This window comes from Erpetoichthys calabaricus, chromosome 4 (genome assembly GCF_900747795.2).
Source record: "Erpetoichthys calabaricus chromosome 4, fErpCal1.3, whole genome shotgun sequence".
NCBI classification, from domain to species: Eukaryota; Metazoa; Chordata; class Cladistia; order Polypteriformes; family Polypteridae; genus Erpetoichthys; species Erpetoichthys calabaricus.
In genome coordinates, this window is record NC_041397.2 from 313,258,080 (window position 1) to 313,275,462 (window position 17,383).

Below are 17,383 nucleotides of genomic sequence, written 5' to 3' on the forward strand. Positions count from 1 at the left end.
TTCCCACTGCCTACCGTGGCTTTATGCGGCGAGCCAAACACTTTCTGGATCACTCCAGCTCCTGAGATCACTCAGCTGGAGCAACGCTTCCTGTTGCCCCCACCGAGTGTCGGGCAAACACTCATTCCAGGGCTCTTCTACCAGCTGCCTGCCTCTGCTCAAGTGAGCCTACTCTCGCTCACACCAACTCTGCACCTCTCCAACATTCTTCTCTCTTAATCACTGTTCTCTCCCTTTTTCTGATCTCTCCCTCCACACTCACGCTCCTCCTTTTTATAATGGGGACGTGGCACAAGTGCGGTGAGTAGCAGCTCCCGGCATCAATTACGGACACGAACGCTCCCACACCTATGCACTTTAGTGCGGAAACGCCCATGCAAGTATCACACCTGGGAACTGCTCTGGCCACACTACCACACCCCCTCTTTAAGCTGCGAGTACGGCGATTATTTATTTAAAATAGCAAACAGCCGTGGACCTCACTTTATCACAAGTCCTGATCTGTCTTTGGTGTATTTTGAAGTTCTTTTTGCTATTTTGGTATTACCAAAGGGGTGGCACGGTGGCACAGTGGTAGCGCTGCTGCCTCGCAGTTAGGAGACCTGGGTTTGCTTCCCGGGTCCTCCCTGCGTGGAGTTTGCATGTTCTCCCCGTGTCTGCGTGTGTTTCCTCCCACAGTCCAAAGGCATGCAAGTTAGGTGCATTGGCGATTCTAAATTGACCCTAGTGTGTGCTTGGTGTGTGCGTGTGTGCCCTGAGGTGGGCTGGCGCCCTGCCTGGGGTTTGTTTCCTGCCTTGCACCCTGTGTTGGCTGGGATTGGCTCCAGCAGACCTCCTGTAGTTAGGATATAGCAGGTTGGATATAGCATGGATGGTATTGCCAAATTACAACATATAGTCACACACACACTTATTCTTTGGGAAAGTATGCACAATCTTTGAAAGTCTGCTGGGTACTCAACAAAATAATGGTGACCTTATACTATTGCACCTATAGCATAATTAAATGCAAGTTCTGAAGCCACACCCTCTAGTGGTGGATCACCGGGTCATAGCAACCATTATCTAAAATGGAAGTCCCAACTAAATAAAAGGTGGGGTTACAGAAAATTCAAAACAAACCAAAAAGTATATAAATACAGCTTAAACAGAAGTTTTATTATCAAATAATATAAAATATGAATGTCATTTCAAATGTTAAGTAAAACTAATAAAGACCCTAAGAAAAATTATTAAAGCTCAAAATTAATTTAAAGTACAAATATAGTCAGTGCTAATTTATAAAAATATTTCTTTAGCAAAAGTTCATGTACCTTTTTTCATATTTGCACCAAATGTTAAATATGTTTTGTTTTTCCTTTATGGTATAATTCTGTCATTTAAAATGTCATGTTTATTAATTATTTTTTAATTATGTTCATTGTGTTTTATATACTGACCCCAAGTGGGGAGGACTCTAATGTATCAGATATGGGAAATGCCCCAGCCGTTAGAAAAACCTGAGAGGCCTCAGTCTACTGCCAAGACATTCATTTTCACACTTATGCTGTTCAGCCCTCATTATTGGATTTGGTATTTGTCACAAGCCGTCTACTAAAGCAGATGGCCCGCTAGTAGTTCGGGACCGACCAGTACTGAGGGAGTAATAAGAGAGGCAGATGTACAATAAAAGGTAGGTTTTTATTCCACAGTAGGAACAAAAAAAAAACAACAACAGTTGTTGGTGTAAAAATTCACACATTGTTTTTGTCATTGAGCCAGGGGTGGTACAGTTTCCTTCTCACTTTTTGTGAGAATTTAAGCTTTGGCTCCTTTTGACACGTGCAGGTCACCAAGCCTGTTTCTTCAATTTTGGAGACAGGCTTGATAGGCCTACCATGTGTGGGGAGTACAGATCTGTGCCCGTATTTGTCTCAGAATTACTCCTAGGTATAAAACTAAAAGTTGGAGTAGGAAAAGATTTCGTCATACTTCAGAACAGGTTACGAGAAGTACTTATGAAGCATCTTATACACTCTCCCAGTGAGGACTAGGAGGTCATGTTTGAGAATGAATGACATCACAATTTTACAGCATCTGAGCCACAAATTGACAATCATGGTAACATTTTATAGTTTTCTTATACTAACACCATGGGCCCTTTCACACCTAAGCATTTTTCTTGTGTGTTAGCACTTGACCAGAATGCAACGAAACTTCTTGAAAAGTTATTTGGTATTACAGTAATCCCTCCTCCATCGCGGGGGTTGCGATCCAGAGCCACCCGCGAAATAAGAAAATCCGCGAAGTAGAAACCATATGTTTATATGGTTATTTTTATATTGTCATGCTTGGGTCACAGATTTGCGCAGAAACACAGGAGGTTGTAGAGAGACAGGAACGTTATTCAAACACTGCAAACAAACATTTGTCTCTTTTTCAAAAGTTTAAACTGTGCTCCATGACAAGACAGAGATGACAGTTCCATCTCACAATTAAAAGAATGCAAACATATCTTCCTCTTCAAAGGAGTGCGTGTCAGGAGCACAGAATGTCACATAGATAGAGAAAACAATCTCTAGCAAACAAATCAATAGTGCTGTTTGGCTTTTAAGTATGCGAAGCACCGTGGCACAAAGCTGTTGAAGGCGGCAGCTCACACCCCCTCCGTCAGGAGCAGAGAGAGAGAGAGAGAGATAGAGAGAGACAGAGTTTGTTTTTCAGTCAAAAATCAATACGTGCCCTTCGAGCTTTTAAGTATGCGAAGCACTGTGCAGCATGTCGCTTCAGGAAGCAGCTGCACAGAAGATAGCAACGTGAAGATAATCTTTCAGCATTTTTAGATGAGCGTCCGTATCGTCTAGGTGTGCGAACAGCCCCCCTGCTCAATCCCCCTACGTCAGGATCAGAGAAAGTCAGTGCAAGAGAGAGAGAAAAGTAAGTTGGGTAGCTTCTCAGCCATCTGCCAATAGCGTCCCTTGTATGAAATCAACTGGGCAAACCAACTGAGGAAGCATGTACCAGAAATTAAAAGACCCATTGTCCACAGAAATCCGCGAACCAGCAAAAAATCCGCGATATATATTTAAATATGCTTACATATAAAATCCGCGATGGAGTGAAGCCGCGAAAGGCGAAGCGCGATATAGCGAGGGATCACTGTATGTTCAATAACACTGTTCACAATGAGCAGTTTAGAAAACTCCTGCATGCAGAAGTTTTTTGAGCATTTACATCCCCACACTTGTTGTATTGAAATCAATAGTAATCAAGTCAAAAGTCAAAGTCAAAGTGAACTTTATTGTCATCTCAACCATATAAAAGTATACAGATAAATGAAATTGAGAAGCTCAGGGTCCACAGTGTAACAACATGACGTGCAATAAATAAATTAAAAATAGAATTAAAATTAATTTAAAAATTTAAAAATTAAAAATTAAAACACAAACAAGACAAGACATTGTGCAAAGATAGGACAAAGAAGTAGCATCAATATTGATGTGTAAGATATGTAATATAATAAATAAATAATAAATAGATATAGATAATACAGAAATTATCAGTGTATGATAATAATTGTTTAAGACGTGTGTAAACAATGACAGGTCAGAATGTTTCACAGCAGAAGGATAACAAGAGTGTCAAAATACTTAAAGGTCAGTATGAGATTTCCAGTTCTTCTCTACCTGCAGTGTTTTGGATTCACATCCTCCTCTTGCCTGAGCAGCTCATTGAAAAAATAATGCTGGTGCTGTCATGCACATGAAAACATTTAGTCGTCTAGTAGCAGGAACTGAAGAACAAGCACACACATAACTTGCAATACGGTGACAAGAATTCAATTCAATTCAAAAGTTCTAGGTATGCAATTAGTTGTAATCAGGTTAAAGTTCAGTACAAGTGTTCTAACATAAAGGTAGAGTGTTAGTGAAGATCTGGCATTTCTTCCCTACAGAGCCAGCGGTATGCGGTTTTCATGTTCTTTCCTCGTGTATCTGTGTATTGATTGTTATTACTGAGTGTGTTTAATGGACTTTAATTACCTTGTTGCAAAAAACAGACATAAGAGTCATAAAAAGGTTTGGGGCAGCCACCCATATATTTGGTATCCTGGCTGCAAAGTTGCAAAATGTATAACAGCACTGATGTGCACTAAACCGAGTCCAAAACTGAACTGAGGGAACAAGGAAAAGGTGGAGGCTTTTAAAGGGGAAGACAGGAAGTGAAGTCAGATGGGTCGGGCTAATAAGGGTCTTCAGCCATGCTTCTGACGACACCTGCTCATCAGGACTGTGATTTCCAGCATTAAGAGCGTTAAAGTCCGAGAAGACATTCTGCAAACATAACAATCGTCTCACAGTACAACAGCGTCTCACAACCTACAACATTCATATGATGTCATTGATATCTTCCTTGCAAAATGTTTCTTTGAAAGTGCTAGAGAAATGCTTGGAAATCACTTCATTTTTCATCGTTATTCAGTGTTTCTAAAACATTCTGCATTTCATTGGATGTGTGTGCCAATCTCTGCACAAAATGCCATCTTTTGGCAGCTCCTAAGTGAGTAAGAACAGCTCACAAGCTCTTTCAAATCCTGATGAAGTTAGAAGTAGTTTTCTAAATTAGGAGAATTGATAAAATGCTTTTGTTTTTTTTGAATCAAGACCCTCCGCCTCTTTATTCTTTAAGAATATCTATGGTTTGATCCTTAAGTCAGATATGTTTTCTTTTTATTTAATCTTTTATTATCCTTCTGTACATTTTTTGATATGTTTTTTTTACATTTTATTTTTATTATAGGTGTATTGTTTTGTTGCACAATGTTAATTATGTATTTATTAGTCCTTTATGTTAAGTACCTCACCCTCTTATTTAGAGTCTAAGTTGCTGGGACCACTTGATACTTTAGCTGTAAGACCACCCCAGGCCTGTCAAATTCTAACTATGCCATAGGTTGGCTGCAGTGGCAGTTTATGTTCTTAGGTTCACTTTTTGAATACCTCCTTGTAGTGATTTTTTTTTTTTTTTTGATATTTTCACTCTAGTTTTTGGTTTTGTTCTTGGATTTCACACTTGAATTTATTTACTCAGGTGTGTCTGTTTAGAAATGTCACCTTTTGTGAATCATTTTTGCTTTTTGTCTTGTTTTTACTTTTTTTTTAAATAAATTCTTTAAATGTAAAGGAACATCCATCCATTACCCAACCCACTATATCCTAACTACAGGGTCACGGGGGTCTGCTGGAGCCAATCCCAGCCAACAATGGGCGCAAAGGCAGGAAACAAACCCCAGGCAGGGCACCAGCCCATCGCAGGGCACACACACCAAGCACACACAAGGGACAATTTAGAATCACCAATGTACCTCACCTGCATGTCTTTGGACTGTGGGAGGAAACCCACGCAGACACGGGGAGAACATGCAAACTCCACACAGGGAGGACCCGGGAAGCGAACCTCAGGTCTCCTAACTGCGAGGCAGCAGCGCTACCCACTGCGCCACCATGTAAAGGAACATTAGTTTGTTATTGTTTTTCCACTAAGCCTGTTTCTTGACTTTGAAGTAAGGCTGAATTTGATTTCTAGGCCTCAGTGAAGCCTCGTTTTGTGAAAAAGCCACTATTTTGAGTTTTCTGGAGCCCCACAGATTACAACATTGTGAACTGACAGACTTTATTTGTATTTTTTTTTCACAGGTTCTGAAACAGAGAGAACAGAATCCCCACAAACTATGTTGAGCCAGACAATGGATAGTATGGCAAGGGGGCATATGTACCCCATTGTGGCAGGGCTGCTCTTTCTGTTAGTAGTCATCCTAATCTGGACATGTAAGTATGTCTGTTTAGACTTGAATCCCACCTGACTCATGACTCACGCAGGGACCTTTAGGGGCTGTAGACTCTGAACTGAAGCAGTAACTGGTGCCCACTATGGACATAGGGGAGGAAGGTGGTATTGCAAATGGGATAGGGAAGGCCACCATTCTGAAGTTCTAGCATTGGAGGTGCACTCCTAAATATTGTAGAAGAAAGATGTTCTCCTGAGCACCTTGTACTCTAAGTATTTGGTGACTAAAAACTTTCATTTCAGCAATGCTTGCAAGCTCTGGCTATGAACTGACAAAAATATATTGTGCAAGGGCTCAACAAAATCAGTTTCTATATGATTCAAACTGTTTTCTTGGTTAACTTCCTCAAAGTAAATGAGACAGGGTGAAGAAGTCACAAGGTCGCAGGGGGTACGTAACATTTGTCTTTTGGCCAATATTGGAGACTGTAAGAAAATGCTTAGTTAGAGATATAAGAAAAAGCTTAGCTTTTATATATTGTTTTAAGGAACTAACCATTGTTGTTGTTTTGCAGTACTTGTGTAATAAAATCACAAGACAAAGCGCTATAAAAACTTTGGGATACCCTGGCCGGGGGGCAGATGAAGGGCGGTGTCCTAGGACTGCGCTTCTCTGTCATTTTACCTTTGCCTGATGTGTTTGAATAAAAGATTTTTACTAACTTTAAATATATCTCTCTGTCTTCAGTCACGAGAAACGACACCAAAGAAAAAGTGTCCACAGTTTTCTGGCGCCCGAACGTGGGACAGGAGAGGACTGGCTGACTCCTCGAGCGGGACCACCTCAGTGATCCGTCTTACCAGCGGACTGCTGTCAATCTGAGCTCCGGCAGCAGAGTAAGCAGCTCCGGCAAAACTTAGGACTGCCCTGTCCTGAGAGGGCTCCTGCGAGAGGAGCCTCCGGTCTCCTCTTTGGCTACATCCACGGTGACTGAACGGATTTCCAGACAGAGTTTAAACACTTCCAGGCTGGGGTAAGTTTCGGGGATTTCCAACCGCCTGGGAGGACGAGTTTCCTGTTGGCCGTCTAGTCATACTCATATCTCAACGGGTTGCTTAAGGTGATGGAGACTTGACCCAAGCAGTTTGACGCATACGAAAGGTCTGACGAAGGGATACTGGCCTCACCCATATCCTAGACTCGGCTGGACGTATTGATGTAGTATTCTGCTGAACCGAAGCGGACACGAAGTCACCTGAGCTGGAATCCGGGGATGTGAGAGGACAGGCTAACGGAACGTGTAATGGGGTGGATGGAAATATAAATAGAAAAGGGCACAGATCTTGCAGGTTTACTGTTAGGACGGGATAAATAAATCTACATACAAATAGGGAAATACCGTGTTCTCCTGGGAACTGGGACAGGACCGATAGCTAGTGTCTCCCCTTGGGACTAAAAGAAGGGAAGGTGAGGGAACAGTGAGTGGCACACTTAATACCTCGCTAATTCATACGCACAAGGGATTAGACGAATCAGTACATAGTTGGAAAATTAATACAGGACTCAGGAAGAACAAGGGGACATAATGGGAACTTATAACAGTAAGCCTGCTAGTTGACGCTCTGAGGGCCCGAAATCATTTATGTTGGAAGGATTATTTTCGGAGGATCAGCAGATGCCACATAAAAATGGGTCCCCTAGAAGCTCATTGAAAAGAATACAGGTTTAGATTTCAAGAAAGCATGCAAAAAGTGGAATAAGCACAGTGGGGTTAGATGAGTGAGAAACAGGAAATTAGAAAAATATTATGTAGAAATGCACAAGGATGTTGTATGTAGAAATGTACGAGGATGTTGTAACAAAGGTCCGTGTTATGTATGACAGATGGCAGTTGGTTATTAAAGCCTGTATTTATTATAAGGCAGTACAGAAATGAATTATTGGCCGCGGAAAGTTAAAACCAGAAAGGAAAAAGAATAGTTATTTATAGCATCACAGAAAGTGCAGATTTGGGACTGCAGTCGAATGAGAAGTGGAAGAAGAGCGAAAAAAAAAAAAAGACCCGTTATATCCCGTACCTGCTCCCCCACCTTTCCTACACTATCCACATCCACAGCCCCCACCTTCTCCTCCAGCGCCCACCGCACCAGAATTAAAAGATGATCCCTCGGGGTCTGGTTTCTTTGAAGAATATCATTATGATCCCTCATTACACACTGATACGGGGGATGACAAAAGTAACGTAATTTTTCACGATCCTAGAACCTCCATTTCACAACGCACTAGAAGTCAAACCCTATTCCATCAGCCCCCTAATCAAAACACCACCTTTCAATCCCCCTTAAAGTCCCCCAAACCCCCAGGCCCCTTATTCGAATGCCCCCTGATTGAGATCCCAAACCCCCCTCGACATGATTCAATGCAACCTGCAGGAGCCAATTACCCCACTACTGTAATGATACATCGTAACTGGGACATTCAAGAGCTGAAGGACGTTGTGTCCGAATTGCCTGATCCCAAAGTCATCGGTGGGTTAAAAAAAAAAAAAAAAAAAATTCATAGAACTATTGCAGCAGCTGTTGATATGTATAAGCCCAATGCCGCACAATGGACTCAGGTGCTGCGGAGAAAGCTTCTCACCACATGGGCAACTGTAAATCATGGACAGCATAACGGAAACCTGTGGCAGTGGAACGAGGCGTTGCCTCAGGGCTGAGATGAAGGTCCCTTTATTACGCAATGGGAACGTGTTAAAAATAATATTAAGGACAAGTATAAGAAAGGCACAGACTGGTCTCTTATCTCGGCTGCTAAACAGAAAAAGAAGGATGAGACAGTAGACGAATGGGCACATCGTGTTCAAGATTTAATAACAAATCACTCTGGCTTAGACAATCCAGACAATTGCAGTAAAGCTGCAGTTCCCCTTTTCGTGTCTGATCTGCGAAGTGACATTCAAAATAAAGTACGCACCTCCTGTATTGGATGGGAGGCTGCCACGTTTGAGGAAGTAAAACGTCACGCAGCGCATGCTGAACGACAAAGAAAGCAGAAAGAGTCAGACACCCAGACAAAGCTGATTGCAGCACAAATGAACTATTACACTGGTGGGGCCACTCCCGGCAGAAGTCGTGGACGTGGAGGATTTTTCCGGGGACAAGGGCGTGGACGGGGACGAGGTCGCGGATATATGTTACCTAATCCAAGTGGATCACCCACTCAGTTGCCTCCCCGTCCAGATCCAAATGCTACACCTTATGCTTGTTCCAGGTGTGGTGAAATGGGACACTTCCACCGCAATTGCATTATTGACTTTAATGGTGAATGGCACTGAAACTGTTTTCCTCGTGGACACAGGAGCCACGCGCTCAACCCTTTCGCTGAAGGAGGTTCCTGCCTCTCAAGAGACTGTTACTCTGCTTACTGCTTCCGGACAACCACATGTTTTACTGGTTTCAAAGCCTCTTCGAGTTCAGCTGCATTCCAGTGGTTCCATTTTAACACACCGATTTCTTTTAAAACAGCTCTGTCCAGTTAACCTTTTAGGAAGGGATCTCATGACAAAACTTTCTCTCTCTATTTCTATGACTGAAAAAGGCTTTTTCTGTTAAACCCCCAAGTTGTTGTGTCAAATCACCCCCCATCCTAAACCCTCCTTTGCAGCATGGACTTTAAATATTTCCCCACACACCATTCTCCTCAAAGCCCTACACTCCTTTCCCTCCTGTCTTTTTCCCCATTTACAGGTCCCTGACACCTTACATTGCACTGCCCAATATTTTCCTACAGAAGTAGACACCCCCTGGCTAGAATCTTTCCTTACTTCAGGTACTTGCCCTGAAACCCTTCACATCCCCTGCATTTTTATTTCATCCACAAAGGCAGCTGCGTCTGTCCATCTCACATGCTCACAGAATATTTTCTATCTAGGCGGCTAAGTGCCTCATATTTCCTTAGCCAAATCACACACTGTTAAATGGGTGGAAATAGGACCATGGGTAGAACAATGTCTTAATAGAACAGACTGGTTACCTGTTGCTCCGGGTATTTTTGATACTTCAGACCATTTGATAACTAAAGTGGTGCTTCAAACTGATTTTTTAGTAAATCGTGCTTTGTGCCGTCCTTCCTCTTTTGCTTTTTCATTGCAAACCACTTCCCCTTCTTGGTTATCTATGCTCCCTGATTCACTGTGGTCACAGGGAAAGAATGATTATGGAAGGATAGCCCATTGTGAGCCTCTGGTGATCTACCCAGAATCCTCCTTCCGCCCGCACCGTGCCCAGTATCCTCTGTCTCCCGAAGCAGAGGCTGGCATTTCCGCCGTACATTCTGATCTCGTACAACACGGTGCCATTATTCCAATTAAATACTCTCCAGTTAATTCCCCTATTTTACCTGTAAAAAAGGCTGATGGTTCATGGCGTTTCGTACAAGATTTGCGACAAGTCAATTCTGCCGTCTTCCCTAGGGCTCCTATCGTCCCTAATCCTTCCACTATTCTTTCTACAATCCCTCCCTCTGCTCGTTATTTTTCAGTGATTGATTTAGCCAATGCTTTCTTTTCCATCCCTGTACACCCTGATTTTCAATTTTGGTTTTCTTTTACTTTTCAAAACCGCCGCTGGACATGGACCGTCATGCCTCAGGGATACACTGAAGCCCCTTGTGTATATGGACAAGCCCTTGCTCAAAATTTAGTAGGCTTTTGGCCGGACAGAGGTAGTATATTAATACAGTATGTAGATGATATAATGCTATGTAGCAATAATAAAGAGGACTGTGCACGAGATACCCAGAAGTTATTGTTGTATCTGGGGGACAATGGCCATAAAGTTTCTAAAGCTAAGCTGCAGTTAATTCAAACAACCGTAAAGTACCTAGGTCATGACATTACGTATGGAACAAGAGCTCTCTCTAGTGATCGCATTAACACCATTCAAAATCTTCCCAGACCTGTCACAAAACAGCAGGTCATGTCTGTATTGGGCATTCTAGGGTACTGCAGACAATGGGTTTTAAATTTTACTGAAAGAGCACAGCCGTTGCAACAATTGGCTAATACACCTGGCGTTCCTCTTTCGGGCCAGGTCCAATGGAATGAACAGGCTGAGAAGGCTCTCCGTGACTTAAAAAACTGCTCTTCTTTCTGCGCCTGCGCTTGGTTTACCTGATCATTCTCGTCCATTCACTTTGTTCGTGGACGAAAAGCAGGGATTCATGAATGCAGTATTAACGCAACTGCATGGGGATAAACAGAGACCGGTGGCCTATTTTTCTAAAAAACTGGATCCAGTAGCCGCAGTGCTTCCTCCGTGCCTTCGTGCTGTGGCTGCAACAACAGAAGCTGTATTAGCAAGCACGGATGTAGTTCTCATGAGCCCCCTTACAGTACAAGTACCTCATGCTGTACATTCCATATTAATACAGGCTAAAACCTCGCATCTCACCACTGCTAGGGCAATACACTATCAGAATGTACTCTGTACTTTGTCAAATGTTACAATAGAAAGATGCTCTACTTTAAATCCTGCCACCCTCCTTCCAACCGAAAATGAAGGTGAGCCACATAATTGTCATGATGAAATAGCAAAGGTTGTAAAACCTAGAGTAGATCTACAGGAAACACCCTTCGAAATTGGAGAAATAATTTTTGTGGATGGATGCTCTTTAAGATTAGAAAACGGAGCACCCTCGACCAGTTACGCAGTGGTCCAAGGGGACCGCCTGCTGGAAGCAAATCGAATTCCATCAAACTTAAGTGCACAAGCAGCTGAACTCATAGCACTCACTCGAGCATGTCAGCTGTCCGAAGGAAAGATCGTAACAATTTATACGGATTCCAGGTATGCTTTTGGAGTCTGCCATGATCATGGAAACTAAGGGGATTTAAGACCAGTACTGGCAAACCCATCCAACATCAGAAATTGATCGAATCTCTTTTAGAAGCCATAACCAAACCATCGAAGCTAGCAATTGTTAAATGTCAAGCCCACACAGGAAAACAGGATCCTGTTAGCAAAGGAAATGAATTAGCTGACCACTTTGCTAAAAAGGCTGCATATAATAACACACCAATTTCTTTATTCCAACAGAGAAATGACCAGGGCCCTGATAACCAAATTATTTCTTTACAGAGTGCAGCCACGGACACCGAAAAAAGAAAATGGTCCAAAGAAGGATCCCTTTCTGATGGAGTCTGGACTCATAAACACACTAACAAACCTTTTCTCCCAAAAGCCTCTTTCCCAGGAATGGCAAAAATAGCCCATGGCCTCGATCACGCAGGTAGAGATGCCATGGTTCGAGATGTTGAAAAACATTGGGAAGCTGTAGGTTTCTCTACATATGCAGAGCAATTTTGCAGACGCTGTGCATTATGTCAGAAGTTTAATGTAGGAAAGGGCACCCAGGTAAGTCCCGCCGTTACCCCTAACCCAATGGGTCCGTTTGAACATCTCCAAATGGATTTCATTGAACTAACACCGTCTAAAGGTTACCGTTATTGTCTAGTAATTGTTGATGTGTTCTCCCGATGGGTAGAAGCTTTCCCTTCAAAACACAACGATGCCAAAACAGTAGCTAAAGCACTAATTAAAGAGATTATTCCAAGATGGGGTATCCCTCAAAAGTTGCAAACAGATAATGGCACTCACTTTGTGAATTCCATTATAAATGAATTAACTACCTGGCTCCAAATTAATGTGAACCATTATTGTAAATACCATCCCCAAAGCAGAGGCATCGTAGAACGATGCAATGGCACCTTAAAAGCTAAGCTCGCAAAAATTTGTGAACAAACTAATTTATCATGGCTGGATGCACTACCCTTGGCTTTAATGGGACTAAGGGGACGGACACACCGACAATTGGGACTATCGCCGTTTGAAATTCTGACCGGACGTCCCATGCCCGTTGGCATGGTTGTAAGTAATGTGAGTTTGCATACTGTGGACAATGATCTTCTCTCTAGTCTTTCAGGTCTCCGAACCTCGTTGAAGGAAGTCCACCAGCAGGTTAATCAGGCCTGGAGGACCAGCCCACCTTCTAAGGATTCACCAATTCCCTTGGGCACCTGGATCCTGGTTCGAGACACTCGGAGGAAACACTGGCATCAGCCTAGGTAGAGAGGACCATTCCAAGTTCTTCTGTCCACGCCACATGCTGTGAAAGTTGAAGGATTGCCTGCCTGGATTCACGCTTCACACTGCAAAAGATGGCATCCCTAACATTCATACTCATTTTGATTACAGTTTTACTGTTCTTCCTTCCATTATCCATTTTACGAGTGACATTGACTTTCCAGGTGGGGAAGACTGCCTCATTCCAGGTTGACTTTTGTGTAATTGTCCCCTGTAGTGGCAAACAAGAACAATGGGAAGAGTTTGACAAAATATGTCTGTGTGAGCTACCCTTATTATGACTATGATTCAAGTTTTGATTCATCTGACTCTGAATGTGCCTTCTGGAGTGATGTGTTTGCAAATACAGGACCACACGACTGGGGTTATGAACCCTGGCAGGCCACACAGTATGGCCTAAAGACTCGATTTTCTATTATAAAAGGACACGTCCCTCATGACTGTGCTGAGAACCATTGTAACCCTTTGATTATTACTTTAAAAAATCCCTCTTTGCATGATTCAGGAACTTATGTTTTAGCTGCATATGCAAGTGGTTCCGATCCACTAGGATTTTTTTCAAATTAAGGTTACTAATAATTCCCATGCTACTAAAACTTGCCAGCTTTCTTCTACCTTTCCTCCTGATTCACAACAAACTCTTGTTAAAATAATGAATGTTTCTACTCTTTCATCCTCCTTTTCTATTGTGTCCAAATATTTCACTGCTTCCATGGCTAAGGCTTATATGTTACACGAGGAGCGAATGCTCCAATTCTCTTCCACCTCTACTTCTACTCCTTCCCCTTCTCCTATTCTTTCCTGTTCTGCTCCTATCTAACCTATATTTTTGTCTGTTCAAAAGGGGGGAGTGTAGAAGAAAGATGTTCTCCTGAGCACCTTGTACTCTGAGTATTTGGTGACTAAAAACTTTCATTTCAGCAATGCTTGCAAGCTCTGGCTATGAACTGACAAAAATATATAGTGCAAGGGCTCAACAAAATCAGTTTCTATATGATTCAAACTGTTTTCTTGGTTAACTTCCTCAAAGTAAATGAGACAAGGTGAAGAAGTCACAAGGTCGCAGGGGGTACGTAACATTTGTCTTTTGGCCAATATTGGAGACTGTAAGAAAATGCTTAGTTAGAGATATAAGAAAAAGCTTAGCTTTAATATATTGTTTTAAGGAACTAACCATTGTTGTTGTTTTGCAGTACTTGTGTAATAAAATCACAAGACAAAGCGCTATAAAAACTTTGGGATACCCTGGCCGGGGGGCAGATGAAGGGCGGTGTCCTAGGACTGCGCTTCTCTGTCATTTTACCTTTGCCTGATGTGTTTGAATAAAAGATTTTTACTAACTTTAAATATATCTCTCTGTCTTCAGTCACGAGAAACGACACCAAAGAAAAAGTGTCCACAATATCTTATTTCACTGGTACCTATGCTATAAGATGCCTGCTCACAAGGCTTTGAGTCTTACAAATGTGCAAAAACATTTACTGTTGCTGTCATATAAAAAAATAGGTACACTCCATGGAAACTGTTGACTGTTTAACAAATTTGAACCGGCAAAGAGCTGATCTTCATGCAAACAGAGCCCACAGATAAAGATGATCTACCTGAATAAAAACACAAGGAAAAATTGGCTTTTCGTTTCTCTAACAAAAATGGGGGAAAATCCACCCTTGGCCTCAGAGGCTGGCGTGATGGAAAGCAGGGGCTCAGCGGCCCTAACCCACCAAAAAGAACACACACTGAGTCCCAGGTTCAAATAAAGGATGGTTTATTCACCAATTCCTCCAGAAGTAGCACAAGTACAAGTGATCTCCCTCCCTCTCTACAAATCATAATTCCTCTCTCCACAATACTCTTATCCCCGCACTGCCCTCCACCAGTTGAGTGTCGCCTTCCTTCCTCCCAGCTCCGACTCTCCTGGACAAGGGAGTGTGGTCCCTTTTACTGAGGACCTGGGAGTACTTTTGGTGTCAGGGCCACTGCCCGATGGAAGTACTTCTGGGTCATGCAAAAGTCCTATTGTTGAGAGCACATCTCCCTGCAGCCCTCCTTTGCAGAACCCAGGGACCCCAGCAGAACTGTGTTGCCAGACTACATTTCCCAGCATGCCCTAATGTTTCCATATCCAAGGCCACTGCCATCTACAAAGAGTACCCAACAACGTCTTCTTCTGGTGGGCTGTCCAGCTGTCTGTTCGGAGCATCCCATCCAAGTAAGGAACCATCACCTCCTCTGGTTGGAATGCCCGTCCAACCCCTGTGGCATTTACACTGGTAATGCCCCCTTTAGCAGAAATGACTTCTTGTAGGTGTTTTGTATAACTGCCCACCAGACTCTGACATCAACACGATCAACGTGGTGACATTTTTGACCACTCATCCATGCAAAATCTCTTCCATTGCAAGATGTTTGTGGGTTTTTTGTGCGTGTCGTGCCTCTCCTACTACATTTCAAAGAGAGTCAATTCAGGGCATTGACTAGGCCAGTACATAAACCTCCTTTTCTTCTTTTTGACCCATTTATTGGTGGGCTTGCTTCAGATCATTGCTGTGTTGAAAGGTCTGTTTCCAGTTCAGCTTTCAGACAGATGGCCTCACATTCTCCTCAAGCACACTTTGAAACAGAATTTGTAATTGACTTGAGGCAGCAAAGCAGCCCTAAAATCAGGACATTTCCACCACCAGACTTTACAGTGGCATGAGGTGGTTCTCCTGAAATGCTGTCAAAAACATCTACTAGTAGGGCCAGTTTATACTTCACACTCAAAACGTAAAAGCACACTCATCATGGCTGCCTCGTGTTCCCAGCATTCTTTTGACTGGTCCTCTGAGGACTTTGTTAGAAATTAATGCAACGTGAGTGCGAGTTGCAGTACCAGCAAAAATATGGGTGGCGTGTGTGTTCAGGTTTGTATGTGACACCAGCATCATCGTTTACTATCAACATGTGACGGATGCCGAGCAGCAATGCAGCTCCAACAGGATCAATGTGCGTGCTTATATTTGATGAATGGTTCGATGTGGCGAAGCAAATCATCAAATTTAAATGCAAATGTATTCATTGTGCTTTTCTTCATCCATTTCACGTACAGTGGAACCTTGGGTTACGACCGTAATTCGTTCCAAAACTCTGGTTGCAACCCGATTTGGTCGTGACCCGAAGTAATTTCCCCCATAGGATTGTATGTAAATACAATTAATCCGTTCCAGACCTTACGAACTCTATGTAAATATATTTTTTTAAAGATTTTTAAGCACAAATATAGTCAATTATACCATAGAATGCACAGCATAATAGTAAACTAAATTTTAAAACATTGAATAACACTGAGAAAACCTTGAACAACAGAGAAAAGTAACATTGCAAGAGTTCATGCTATAGCCTTACGAACCGCTCGCTGTAAACACTTTTTTAATGAGTTTTAAGCACAGGGAAAAACATGAACATATGAAAAATCCGTAATTTAATAAACAGCCAAGAAAAGTAACATTGCAACAATGCACGCTACGAACCGATCAATGTAAACAGAAGTGAAGTGGAGGTTAAAATCCAATAGAAAAAAGTCTTCATTAAATACTACGAGGTTAAAATAATGCTCGAATCAGTCTCTTTAAAAACAAGCCCAGTGCATTCTTTAACTGCCTTCTCGGCCTTATGTGGCCAGCCCTCTCTCTCTCTCGTTCACTGCACAGGGAATGCACAGGGAGAGACTGAACACATGCGGCAATCATCGGCGCATATGAACCGGAAGAGAAACTGGCTTGTTCATCGCCGGACTGTGTGGTCGTGAACAGATGCAAAAGTTTGGCGAACTTTTTGGTCGTAACCCAATTTGTACGTGTTCAGAGACGTTCGTGACCTGAGGTTCCACTGTATAGGCAATACAAGCATCGCATATCTCTTTAAAGGGCGGTGTTCAGTGTAACTAACCACTGCCCATAAAAGCGCTTGCTGTAGGTGGTTAGTTAGGTGGTTCTGCTTTTTTACCGTGCATTTCACGGGCGGCAGCATTCCGTACTAACCACACTCCTGGGTTGAGCTATGACCCGCCAGATGGCAGCCAAAGTACTGGACCACGTTTCGGTCACATGTTTACAACTTGAGTGGAAGTTTGATGCCAGGTGGACGCCATTGTAGTTACTTCTGAGGTTTTATGAATATTTCGCTAGTACTTCTAATATTTTGGGTGAGTAAATGTTTTATTATCATTAAGTATTCATTCAGGAAATGCATAGATGTCATTTTCTGTATTTACAAAAGCGTTTCTTCTCTTTAGAGCCATATTTCCATATGGTCAATGCAGCCAACCACCACCCTTGAATAACATCAGTTAGGTTTGTCTGATGAAGAAATTTACCGTTTGCTTTGTGAGGAAATACCTTCCGACAATGAGAGTGAAGTGGATTCCAACGATAGTGACAGTGATCGTACGTAATTTTATAAATAATAATATGAATGATAGTCAGTTACGCTTTCG

General features: G+C 42.5%; 1 protein-coding gene across 1 annotated transcript in view; it reads left to right on the plus strand.

The window, feature by feature from the left end:
* LOC114669693 (uncharacterized) overlaps nucleotides 1-8,135 on the plus strand; it is a 53,152-nt gene extending 45,017 nt beyond the window's left edge. The window contains exons 5-6 of the mRNA XM_051926718.1: nucleotides 5,676-5,807; nucleotides 6,515-8,135. Of these exons, the coding sequence (XP_051782678.1) occupies nucleotides 5,676-5,807; nucleotides 6,515-6,591 (209 nt within the window). The 3' untranslated portion in view covers nucleotides 6,592-8,135. The remainder of the gene's footprint in view (nucleotides 1-5,675; nucleotides 5,808-6,514) is intronic.
* Nucleotides 8,136-17,383: the final 9,248 nt, after the last annotated feature.